This window comes from Ranitomeya imitator, chromosome 1 (assembly GCF_032444005.1).
Source record: "Ranitomeya imitator isolate aRanImi1 chromosome 1, aRanImi1.pri, whole genome shotgun sequence".
Lineage (NCBI taxonomy): Eukaryota > Metazoa > Chordata > Amphibia > Anura > Dendrobatidae > Ranitomeya > Ranitomeya imitator.
In genome coordinates, this window is record NC_091282.1 from 435,976,342 (window position 1) to 435,990,460 (window position 14,119).

Below are 14,119 nucleotides of genomic sequence, written 5' to 3' on the forward strand. Positions count from 1 at the left end.
GAGACCATGAACCAAGTGTTTCAAGCATCATAGCAGACCTGGTCTGTTGCTTACAACAATTCCACCAATAGGTGGCATCATTGCTTAACTAGACGAGACATACAATAGTGATAAAACTGAACCATAGAAGAGTGGACATATGAAATAAAGCTATGCCGCAGCCATAGGATTCAATCACACTGCAGTGTTAAATAACAGTGGATCGGCACATGCTTGTTGGACAGCAGTCCATTAATAGCCTGAAAAGGCTGACCCAGCTTCAGATGTGCAATGAATGATCCATAAAACATTGCTCAGTGCACATAAGCTGACATTGTTTTCAGCAGCTCATACCCTGTTTACACAGAATGATGTGCTGCTGAAAATGATGATAATAATCTCTATATTTATATAGCGCCACCATATTCCACAGCGCTTTACAGTTTTTGCACACATTATCACTGTCCCTGATGGGGCTCACAATCTAAATTCCCTATCAGTATGTCTTTGGAATGTGGAGGGAAGCCGGAGGGCCCAGGGGAAACCCACACAAACACGGAGAGAACATACAAACTCCTTGCAGATGTTGTCCTTGGTGGGATTTGAACCCAGGACCCCAGCGCTGCAAGGCTGCAGTGCTAACCACTGAGCCACAGTGTTTTGCTTGTTTGTTGGGTCATTGGCAGCCTGTTTGACTATCAAAAAACAAACGTTTCTAGGAATGCATGTTCCACAATAATCATGCAGTATAAAAGCCCCTATACTCCTCAACAATGAAATTGCAGCACCAAGAAGGAAAAGTTGTAGAATTATGAAAATCACAGAATGGATAGACATGTTATTGATATGCAATGATGAACACATGAAAATAACATTTTCAAAACATCTCTAATAATCAGTATCGAGACTGAGCACAAAAGGCAGAAATACATTTATTAATGTTCATCTAAGAAATATTCTGCCATGTTGAATGCAATTACATCGGCACGCAAATCATCAAGAGCCTATGTTGGCATCTCATTTAGCAGTTGCCGACCAATGACGTTCCATATGTGGTAAGTAGGAGGCAAATCCATCTAGCCTGCACGGGCTGCTCGCAGTAACACCAGCAACATGCAGCCTGATATTGTCAGGTTGAAAAATGGCTTCTAGGATACTTAGGAGAAATGGCTATTCCACTGGTTCCACCACCAAATCAATGTAATGCTTGGCTGTGAGTGTGATGGTTTTAACGCTTTTTGATCAAAATAGTGTTAACCAAGTACCCTATGATATTTCCATGTACGATTACGGTTTACTTATTTACTTATTATAGGGTATATGCTCTTTTTGTTTTTTTCTTGGGTTTTGGTTGTGAAATGGCCACAGTGTGAAAGTGTTCTTACACATTTTAAGCATACCAACTTATGCTCCAGCTTATTTCCCGAGTTTTGCTGTATTTTCTTATGCTTCGGACAAAACAGGGGTGTGACCCCTTTTGATGCTAAGCATTTCATCTATATAGCTTCCCATGGACATGTGGCTGCACAGATGTAGATGTATCTAGCATACAGTGGGGAAAAAAGTAGTCAGCCACCAATTGTGCAAGTTCTCCCACTTAAAAAGATGAGAGAGGCCTGTAATTGACATCATAGGTAGACCACAACTATGAGAGTCAAAATTGAGAAAACAAATCCAGAAAATCACCTTGTCTGATTTGTCAAGATTTATTTTTCAAACTATGGTGGAAAATAAGTATTTGGTCGCCTAAAAACATGCAAGATTTCTGGCTCTCATAGACCTGTAACTTCTTCTTTAAGAGGCTCCTCTGTCCTCCACACATTACCTGTAGTAATGGTACCTGTTTGAACTTGTTTTCAGTATAAAAGACACCTGTCCACAACCTCAAACAGTCACACTCCAAACTCCACTATGGTTAAAACCAAAAGAGCTGTCAAAGGACACCAGAAACAAAATTGTAGCCCTGCACCATGATGGGAAGACTAAATCTGCAATAGGCAAGCAGCTTGGTCTGATGACATCAACTGTTGGGGCAATAATATGAAAATGGAAGAAATACAAGACCACTGATAATCTCGCTCGATCTGGGGCTCCACGCAAGATCTCACTCTGTGGAGTCAAAATGATCACAAGAACGGTGAGCAAAAATCCCAGAACCACACGGGGAGACCTAGTGAATGACCTGCATAGAGCTTGGACCACCATAACAAAGGCTACTATCAGTTACACACTACGCCGCCAGGGACTCAGATCCTGCAGTGCCAGACGTGTCCCTCTGCTTAAGCCAGTACATGCCCGGGACCGTCTGAAGTTTGCTGGAGAGCATTTAGATTTTCCAGAAGAGTATTGGGAAAAGGTCATATGCTCTGATGAAACCACAGTAGAACTGTTTGGTAGACACAAAACTCGTCTTGTTTGGAGGAGACAGAATGCTGAGTTGTATCCAAAGAACACCATACCTACTGTGAAGCATGGAGGTGGCAACATCATGCTTTGGGGCTTTTTCTCTGCAAAGGTACCAGGACGACTGATCCGTGTACATGAAAGAATAAATGGGGCCATGTATCGTGTGATTTTGAGTGAAAACCTCCTTCCATCAGCAAGGGAGTTGAAGATGAAATGTGGATGGCTCTTTCAGCATGATAATGCAAGCACACTGCCAGAGCATGAAAGGAGTGGCTTCATAAGAAGCATGTGTAGGTCCTGGAGTGGCCTAGCCAGTCTCCAGATCTCAACCCCATAGAAAACCTTTGGAGGGAGTTGAAATTCTGTGTTGCCCAGTGACAAGCCCAAAACATCACTGTTCTAGAGGAGATCTGCATGGAGAAATGGGCCAACATACCACCAACAGTGTGTGCCAACCTTGTGAAGACTTACAAAAAATGTTTGACCTCTGTCATTGCCAACATAGGGTATATAACAAAATATTGAGATGAACTTTTGTTAATGACCAAATACTTATTTTTCACCATAAAAAATACATCTTGCCAAATCAGACAAAGTGATTTTCTGGATTTATTTTCTCAATTTTGACTGTCATAGTTGTTGTCTACGTATGATGTCAATTGCAAGCCTCTCTCAACTTTTTAAGTGGGAGAACTTGTACAATTGGTGGCTGACTAAATACTTTTTTCCCCACTGTATATCTTTAGTCAGTGAATCACCCCATATATCTTTATCAGTGAAGCACCCAAGGCAAAAGTGGGATTCATCGCTGGAGAGGATAGACCTCTATTTCAGCCTCCAATGCTTCATTGTAGCCCACAGTTTCAATCTGGATACCATGTAAGCAACTGCATGTGTAGGCTATTCTGATGGAACGCCACACTGGTCCTACTCCTGGGATTATGACATAAAGTACTGGAGCCAGAGCCCTTTAGTCTTCGTTCCAGATATACTACCGTAACATCTCCATGTTGCATAAATTTATTGATGGAATCAGTGGTACGGGCAGTTGAATGTGTTTTCCTACATGACAATATCATACTACTGTGAGCAGCCTTAGAATGTGTCGTATGAACGTGCTACCATAGCCTGCAGCATTACCAGACTTTTCTCGCATTGACCACATCTAGGATGTCATTGGGAATTTCAATAGGAGCTGCGAGCAGTGGATCTTGATGATTTGCATGTCCAAGAGCATTCAGTGTAGCAGAACATTCCTGAGACAATCATTAATAATCTCATTGATGGCCGCCAAGTCAAGTCAGTGTGTGTATTTGAGCACATGGCACTCATACTTGATATTTAATAAATCGAGATGTTTTGAAAATGTTGCTTCCATTTTTTTCATCATTTTCATATCATTATGATGTCTACCCATCCTGTGATTTCCATAACATGTCTTTTTCTTCTTGGTGTTGTAATTTCAATGTTGTTATTATTTATTATAGTAATATATTATAGTATTTGTTATAGTAAAATATAATGGAAAGTAATGTACTAAAGCTCAGATATTTCAGATAGTAAAGCTACTGTATGGTTATAATTGGCAACTTCCCTTCCACTATTTATAGCTGCTTATATCATTTTATGAACCGCCCTGTGGTACGACATATTATCCCATAGAATTAGTACTACTTAGAGATAATTCCTCCATAATGGGTCATTTAAAAAAGTATGCTTACATATTTTTCTCATAAAATTCATGAGAAAAAACCTCAGCATGCCTATATATAAAATGACTGACATACTAATGTATAGTAGTAGAAGAATATACGGAGCATATTGTGAATCCTAAAACATATTGATCTGCAATATGAAATGTTGGTGTTTTATGGGCCTACATATTACCACTACTTATTGTTATAGGGAACCTGTCATAAGGCCATTATCCCACAGATATAGGGTTAATTCGCAGGTTGATAGTGTAACGAAGGTGCTTGGCCACCGTACTGAAACTGTGGCACTTGGGAGAAAATGCATGTTATTTCTTCCAGGGGCTGCCGGCTTTCAGTCATGCAGGTGTTTCCCGCAGCAATTATAACCACCACTCAGCGCTGAGGGCGGCGGTTGAAAGCAAGCTCCAGTGCTGACTGACAGCCAGCTCAGTAGTGCATCAGTGCATTTCTTTCCCCTCATTGAGAACACATGCATGCCTAGCTAGGCCAAGCGTTCATGTGTATAGGTGGGTCAAAGGTAGTTGTCAACCAAATTAGTGTTTGGCCAACAGTCATCTAAGATGTATAGCTATCCTGACCCTGAATTCAACATTTCTTGATAGGTACCAAGCTTGGCCACCTTTATACAAGTGCACTTTTCACAAAAGATCAGCTAATATCATTCAAAATGTATTTACATAATCTACTATATAATTGTCTAAGGGTCACTTCCATCTGTCTTTCTGTCTGTCTTTCTGTCTGTCACAAATATTCATTGGTCGCGACCTCTGTCTGTCATGGAAATCCAAGTCGCTGATTGGTCGTGGCAAAACAGCCACGACCAATCAGCGACGGGCACAGTCTGGAAGAAAATGGCCGCTCCTTCCTCCCCGCAGTCAGTGCCCGGCGCCCGCATACTCCCTTCTGGTCAGCGCTCACACAGGGTTAATGGCAGCGTTGACCGCGGTGTAACGCACTCGGTTAACGCTGCTATTAACCCTGTGTGACCAACTTTTTACTATTCATGCTGCCTATGCAGCATGAATAGTAAAAAGATCTAATGTTAAAAATAATAAAAAAAAATAAAAAATAGTTATATACTCACCCTCCGTTGGCCCCCAGGTTACCGATGCTCCTCGCGACGCCCCGGTGACCGCACCATGCATTGCGGTCTCGCGAGATGATGACGTGCGGTCTCGCGAGACCGCTATGTCATCATCTCGCGAGACCGCAATGCACTCTTCAGACCGGAGCGCACGAGGAGCATCGGTAACTGGCCGCTTCGATCCGGGGGCTCCGGAAGGTGAGTATGTAACTATTTTTTATTTTAATTCTTTTTTTTAACAGGGATATGGTGCATACTATGTGACTGGCCAATATACTACATGACTGGCCAATATACTACGTGACTGGCAAATATACTACGTGACTGGTGAGTATACTACGTGGCTCTGTGCTATATACTACGTGACTGGGCAATATACTATGTGGCTGGGCAATATACTATGTAGCTGGGCAATATACTATGTCACTGGGCAATATACTATGTGGCTGGGCAATATACTACGTCGCTGGGCAATATACTACGTGTCTGTGCTATATATTACGCGTCTCTGTGCTGTATACTACGTGACTGGCCAATATACTACGTGACTGGTGAGTATACTACGTGGCTCTGTGCTGTATACTACGTGACTGGGCAATATACTATGTGGCTGGGCAATATACTATGTGGCTGGGCAATATACTATGTAGCTGGGCAATATACTATGTCACTGGGCAATATACTATGTGGCTGGGCAAAATACTATGTCGCTAGGCAATATACTACGTGTCTGTGCTATATACTACGCGTCTCTGTGCTGTATACTACGTGACTGGGCAATATACTATGTGGCTGGGCAATATACTATGTGGCTGGGCAATATACTATGTGGCTGGGCAATATACTATGTGGCTGGGCAATATACTACGTGGCTGGGCAATATACTACGTGGTTGGGCAAAATACTATGTGACTGGGCAGTATACTACGTAATATACTATGTGGCTGGGCAATATACTACATGGTTGGGCAAAATACTGCGTGGCTGGGCAATATACTACATGGCTGGGCAATATACTACGTGGCTGGGCAATATACTACGTTGCTGGGCAATATACTACGTTGCTGGGCAATATACTACGTGACTGGGCAATATACTACGTGGTTGGGCAATATACTACATGGGCTGTGCAATATACTACGTGGACATGCATATTCTAGAATACCCGATGCGTTAGAATCAGGCCACCATCTAGTTCTACATATTCTCATAACTGGAGGTATGGGGAGATCAAGCAACAAATATAAGGCACGCAGTCAAGTTCTCCTCTTTCTGAAATGTCTGATGTTAACCAAGCAAAATGAGGTAAGATAAATATATAGGCCCCGATTCATCATTTGCATAATTTATTTTTTTCACTTGACTTTTCTGTCTTGTGGTATTTGTTGTCCTTTTATTGCCTTGAATTCTTGAAAATGGCACACATGCTTCATGAATTATGAGCTAAGTCAAAAAATGGTCTTTATGTTTGTCCATAACCTTTTTTATGACTTAACACAAAAAGTTGCACGTTTCGCAAAAAAAAAACCCCGCAAAAGATGTGCCAAAAATAAAAAAAAATAAAAATTCTGGCATACATAAGCTCACTCCAGGGAGGACTGGAGTAACGTCTATGACAAACACTGTGACTCTTCGAAAAAGCTGCAAATGGTGAATCGCGTGAAAACATCTGGAAACCTGAAACTCTTCCCACAAAGTAAAAAAAAAAACAGGTGGACACATAAAATAGACTTCAGAAAAGACGCAAGTGGCTGGGTTCCCATTGCGTTATGGGACCGCGTTAAACGGACAGCGTTGCACGGCGAAATTAACGCCGTGCAACGCGGCCGTTAACGCGCCCATTCACGCTAATGGGAACGCGCTTCACTAGCGCGTGCCATGTTCGGCACGCGCTAGCGACGTGCCGGTGATTCCTGGCCCGCGGTCCGTTCCCCGCTCTCGCAGATCGGGAATCTGCGAGAGCGGGGACGTTACCGCAACCCCGACCTCAGCCCCATAGAAAACATTGCGTTAGCGCAATCCGCTAGCGCTAGCGCTAAACGGATTGCACTAACGCAATGTGACCCTAGCCTAATAAAGAATATGGCGCAAACAAAAAAAGGGGGTAAAACACTAAAAGTGCCCAAGATGCTGCATATGCAATAATGAATAGGGCCCTTTGTTTCATGATCTCTCTCTAAAACTAAGTACAACATTGTGGAACCTGCACTGTTTTAATCTTGTTCTTCTGATATCCCACCCACTGACACATATATATATATATATATATATATATATATATATATATATATATATATATATATATATATTTGCTCATTGTACAAAAATATTATCACAAATAAAAAGCAATAAAATCTGAAGTTTAAGATATCTCTTCCAAGAGGTACATGGTTATTTTGGAGCAGAGTACTGCTGTATGTTAACAAATGAAGTAATTTGGATGTGACGGGGATTGTACAGTATTTGACTAATGCTTTTTTTTTGGCCTCTCTTTATTTGTTATTCAAACTTGACTTTATGCTAGTGAAAATAAGGAAGGAACTTGACTGCCAACACCCAGTATATCCTGGAACACACGTAGACAGAGCGCCCCAGCAGATTAACAGCAGGGCTGTGGTTAACACACTCTGTGGCATCTCACCGTATTATCTCTCAGCTCCAACTGTAGCACAGCATGGGCATGACAGACAAAGCGAACATACAGGAAGGGCACACAATCGAGAAGATAAGTGCCGGCTAGTGCAATGTTGCATCAATAGTCTACCTAACACAGCATTTTAGATGTGAAAAAGCTAGGTCAGGATGAAAAGCGGGTGGTGCGCACAGCACTTTATGAAGGCTCTATTTTGTTATATAGGTCACTGATCAGAGTCCTTTTAGCTTTTTGGATTAACTGCCTCAACAAACTGTTGTTCCATCATTCAGGATCCATGACAAAGCAGTGCTGGACTGAAAACAGAAGAAGTTAGACATTTCATTTTGATGTCACCTTTATAACAAACATCACAGCGATACCGCTCCTCTCACAAATATAGATGCACTAAATGTAGCCTCTTCCCCAATGTCTGGGAAAGTGAATTTAATTCTATGGCTACTGTACTTCCCTCTCAGCCTTATTTCGCTCATATGAGAAAACAACACTTATGGGTGATTGCTATATATTAGGGGAATTGTGAAAGCAATTCTCACATATGACTAAAGATGGGGTTTGTCCGTGTTTGTTGCAAGAATTGATTTGTAGTACATTTTGGAGATTGGGGATCTGGCTTCTGAAAAGCTGAGTAATCTGCTGTTGTCACTTGATATCTACATTTCCCATGAAATGTCTTAAGCCCACATACACTAACTAACGTCAGCTGAACTCACAGATTGACAGGTTCTGTCGACAGTTCTTTGTTTCCTATGAGAGAGCCGCTACCAGACATTTCTAGTGGTAGCTTACTTCAGGGAGAACCAAAGGATTGCCAGTCTGAAATCAGACATGATGGATTCTTATCTCCTCTGAACAATCATCTGTCTGGGGTCCCCTTACAAATTAGACCGTAGAACAAACCTGCATTATCAATAGTTTGACCATCGTTGGTCAAAGGTTCAGATGGCTTGTATTTCATGGTCTGTATATGACCAGCATGCCCATATTGACCATGGGTCTTATACCAAACCTACATGGATACTTATAAACTGTATGTTCAGGTCAGTTGACTCATGGTACATCCAGTCATTGTGGTCCGTATATGGACCATGAAATACAGCCATCTGAACTCGGTCTTAGGCAGCATTCACATCATGTTCCATCCATGAGGAGCACTCTGTATGGGTTTTCGTTTGAATAGCTGAAAAACAGTATTTAGATGTTTTCTGGTCTTAGCCATTCTCTTGAATTAGGCAAAGTCTAAAATATAAAATTGTTGACTATTTGACCCCCATTCCAGTAGTGACCACCATGCTATGGTGTGAGTTATAAAGACGGACAATCCTGATAAGTCCAAAGTTTCATATTTTAGACCCTATTTCCCTTATTCAAGAAATGTCTACATCAGGATATGTCTAGCTATCCTTTTTTATTATTCAGTCATAAGTCTTCGACAAAGTGTTGAGTTTCAGCAAAAGGTAATGTGAAAGTTTATAGAGGAAGGTTCCAAGTTGGCACATCTTATACGACCAATTTTTAATGTCCTGGTGGATGGAAGGAGGTTGTCACACAGGATTTTACGATACATGGCTCCATCCATTCTGCCAATGAAGCGGTGAAGTAGTCCTGTGCCCTTAGCAGAAAAACACCCCCAAAACATAATGTTTCCACCTCCATGCTTGACAGTGGGGAAGGTGTTCTTCAGGTCATAGGCAACATTTCTCTTCCTCCAAACACGGCAAGTTGAGTTAATGCCAAAGAGCTCAATTTTTGTCTCATTTGACCACAGCACCTTCTCCCAATCACTCACAGAATCATCCAGGTGTTCACTGGCAAACTTCAAACGGGCCTGCACATGTGCTTTCTTGAGCAGGGAGACCTTGCGAGCACTGCAGAATTTTAAACCTTTATGGCGTAATGTGTTACCAATGGTTTTCTTGGTGACTGTGATCCCAGCTGCCTTGAGCTCATTAACAATTTCCCCTCGTGTAATTTTAGGCTGATCTCTCACCTTCCTCATGATCAAGGATACCCCACAAGGTGAGATTTTGCATGGTGCCCCTGATGGACGTCGATTGACACTCATTTCTTCCATTTTCTTACTATTGCACAAACAGTTATTTCCTTCTCACCCAGAATCTTACTTATGGTTTTGTAGCCCATTCCAGCTTTGGGCAGGTCTGTGAACTTGTCCCTGACATGTTTAGAAAGCTCTTTGGTGTTGCCCATGTTGTAGAGGTTAGAGTCTGACTGATTAATTGAGTCTGTGGACAGGAGTCTTTTGTAAAGGTGACTATGTAAGACAGCTGTCTTTAATGCAGGTAACGAGTTGATTAGCAGCATCTATTTGGTCTGTAGAAGTAAGAACTCTTAATGTTTGGTAGAGGATCGAATACTTATTTCTCACTGCCAAATGCAAATACATTTTTGTAATTTATACAATTTATTTTTCTGGATTTTATTTTTGATACTCAATGTTAAAATTAAGCTACCCTTAAAATTACAGACTGTTCATGTCTTTGCCATTGGGCAAACTTACAAAATCAAGGGATCAAATAGTTATTTCCCACACTGTATGTCTCTATAGGTTACTTGCCAATTTGCAAATCAGAACTGATAATGGTCTTGATTTAACAGGTGCTAAAGTGGTGTCAGGTTCGATAATGGACCCAGTGGAGTACAGAGCAGTCATCAAACTCCTTTACTTGAAAAACTGCACACCAAAGGAGACATTAGATGAGATGAAAGGTTTATGGTAATGATTCCCCATCATATGATGTAGTCAAGAACTGGCATCGCCAATTCAAATATAGTCGGAGTTCAGTGCAAACAGCTCCAATTCCAGGGGGCCCCCACTCTATTGATGAACACACCATCCAGGAAGTGGAGGTTACCATTTTGGAAAATTGACGCGTTACCATTCACCTCCTAGCCCAAAATGTCAAGATTAGTGTGGGGTCCGTGTAAAAAGTCGTCCAAAACCATCTTCACATGCATAAGGTATCTGCTCTCTGGATTACCCGGCTCTCACACCTTTCGAGAAGCAGGAATGAGTCGAATGCTCTCAGGCTCCATTGACAATGTGCCAAGGAAACCAGGAGGGCATTTTCAACAGATTTATCACACAGGATGAAAGCTGAGTCCATCACTATGATCCTGAGACTAAAGTCCAGTTTATGCAATGGAAGCATCATGACTAACCGCCTCCAAAGAAGGCACGTGCTCAACCCTCATCATGCTCACAGTATTTTGGGACCAGCATGGAGTAGTATTGATTGATTTCCTAGCAAAGGGTACCATGATCACTGGGACATACTATGCTTCACTGCTGCGGAAATTTGCGGAGGTCTTCAAAACCAAGAGATGTGGCATGATCACAAAGGTATCCGCCTTCTGCAAAACAATGCACCAGTTCACAACTCACATGTTGCCCAAATGGAAGCATGCTCCTGTGGCTTTGAAATTCTACCACATCCTCTTTATTCACCCAACCTCGCACCATCGGACTTCCACCTCTTTCCAACAATTAAGTTATTTTTGAAGGGCAAGAATTTTTCAGATGATGAGACTTTGATTTCCGAACTCACAATATGGCTTTTGGAGCAACCTGTTGACTTCTATAAGCAAGGTGTTTATAGTTGCTTAAAGAGATGGAAGAAGTGTGTGTCCCCAGGTGGCACCTATGTAGAGAAGGACTAAAAACTGTATCAAGTTTCACTGCTCTCAGTCCACAGGAAGTGGGTCAGGGAAAATCTTTAATGAACACCCCTCGTATGTGTGCCATCATCATCATCAATATGTGTTAGAATTAACACTGGAGCTTCTCATTGTAAATGTCGATTGTTCTTCATTATGATTACTTTAAAAATGGAAATCATGGCACCAATGTGAACAAAGTGTGTAATCCTTTATTCACAAACCTTATGGTATGAGATAATAAAGAATGAAGATAATGGAAGGATTTAAATAGTTCCAAAGATGGCTAAACACAAACAATAATGGCTGAACGCTATTACATAGCTATTTTCTATTACCAGCATAAGGCAATATTAGAACAACTTCATGAAGGATTGGATATTGCTGTGTGTTCCAAATTGTATAAATACAGTAGATATGGGCTGTGAAACATGACTTACTAAGTAGACATCAAAGGCATCATTGTCATTGTCCATTTCTATTGTGCTCTGCTCCGATGTTTGGTATGCGCTGTCTTCTAGAGTGAATGTAGAACTTGATGGTAGTCCCCTCCTATAAACAGAAAATAAGCCATAAATTCATCATCTGATCTATGTAATGGTGCACTAACAAGTGATTAATGTGTGTCGGTTCCTCCCCAAGCAGCCTCCGTTTCTACCAATGTTTATATGCTTTATAAATGATGGGTGCAGCCGGTGGGTGGTTAGATGTGTGAGTGGGTGGATCAGGGATAAGGCTGGGTGGATCAAAAGGAATAATATAGACTGTAATGTATGAACCATATGTCACCATAAGAACATAATATCTATTATAGACTAATAGACCAGAAAGGTATAGCGATTACAATGCTGCTAGGAAGCTTTCATAGTCATTAATGTAAATGCAGACCCATACCATCTCTAGTGCTATATCTCAACAAAGTGGTGGACAGTCCATAAAAAAACTGTAATTATCATCATTGTTCAGTTTACAGTGAATGCAGCTGATGTCTTCTCATCAAAATTATGGGCTGTAGACTTGTATCACAATAATTTTTGCTGGTTTTCCAATGTGTCTGTAAAAAATATTGTCTGAATTTTTGATCCATTATCCAGAAAAAAAAGTTGAGTTGGCAAGCTTGGCGCGGACTGTACAGTGTCAGACTGGGGTGCCAAGGACCCACCAGTAACCAACTCCAGGACCCCATTCTTCAGCTACAGGCAAATGTGACATTATCCTCAATCACAAATGTATATAACAATGAACTAGGAAAATAAATAAGATCCTGCCTTTATCTGTACATTTGTACATAGTGATTCATGCATATTGTGCCAAGCACTGCTTATATAAGAGGGTGTGGGCCCACTCTTCTACAGGGGCCCACCGGAGGATTCTCCTGTTCTCCTGTGGGCCAGTCCAAACCTGTGCGAACATAACATTGGTGTAATCTGTGCATCTGCAAAGGAGCCCAAAAAGCGAGGCGGCCAACTTCTACCTCCAAATCAGCAAGCAAAGTCACAGACACACTATTGAATTGCAAAGGGCCCTTATTCGGTCCTCTTTCTGCCTGTGTCGCCCCCTGCCTCAACACAATAGATTTTTGTTCTTTTTGGCTCTTTGTTTCTCAAGAATGTATACAATTCCCACCGACCACTGACATTGCATACTTCTGAAGTCTGCTATCCATAATGGCTTCTAAAAAACATGAACAAGAAAATCAGTCTACGCAATAACACTGCCCAGTTACTTACTGCTTCATTCACTGCCAGGAGGCAGCACAGGAGCCGCAATGTATTGAATGAACACCCAGAGAAAATATCTCACAACAGCTTTAGCACCAGCAAATGCTACTGAGACAGATAACTGATTCCCCGGCAGGAATGAATCGATAATCTTCTCCATTTCCTCTCACTGACAAATTGTTCCAAAAGCGACCTGGTTTTGTATTGTTTCGCAGGTGCGGTGGTTGGGATGTGATCAGAATCAGACCTTGTGCGTTATGGCCTATTTATTATCATCATATTCACAATATCAGTGCTGTAAGTGGGCAACGATTGTTATATACCAGCTATGAAAATGTTTTCTTCCCCATTAAGTGTCTCTGTCTGCAAGAAAAGCTCTATGTTTATATGCAGCAGATTTATTGCAAAACATTCTGAGAACAAAAATCCATTCCATATACAAGTATGTGACTGGGATTGCTTTTTACAGAAAGTACATGGATTTCTGCAAACCCCATTCAGATGAGCAGGACAGTCACAGCCATTTCTGCAACAAATCGGCATTTCTGAATGCATTCTTATATGTATAAATGAATGGAGATGAATAAAGTATTGCTGACTAAGCATAGTGATTACTACAAATGGTTTTCTAGTCTTATGTAATAAAACAAAAATCTTCTACCATTGTCGAATTAAATTCTGCAACGTTCTAAAATTCCTTTTGTTTCTGCTCCATTCTATTTTCAAGATGTCAGCTTGTTGTCAGTGACTAAGAAAAAACCCTCTTGTTTCCATTTCGAGGTTGTAAACCTGTTCAGCCAGCTGAAGGTTTCTTACAAAGGATCAGTGAATAGAATTTCTTTTGAGCTAAAAAGATGATAAAAGTTCATGAATTCCAGACTGATTT

The 14,119-nt window shown here is 41.2% G+C and overlaps 1 protein-coding gene across 2 annotated transcripts in view; it reads right to left on the reverse strand.

Annotated features, from left to right (window-relative positions):
• The window catches only part of PIP5K1B (phosphatidylinositol-4-phosphate 5-kinase type 1 beta), a 200,382-nt gene that overhangs the window by 19,865 nt on the left and 166,398 nt on the right, over positions 1–14,119 (reverse strand). For both annotated transcript variants that reach the window (XM_069763733.1, XM_069763742.1), the window contains exon 14: positions 11,953–12,064. In XM_069763733.1, coding sequence (XP_069619834.1) covers positions 11,953–12,064 — 112 coding nt within the window. The remainder of the gene's footprint in view (positions 1–11,952; positions 12,065–14,119) is intronic.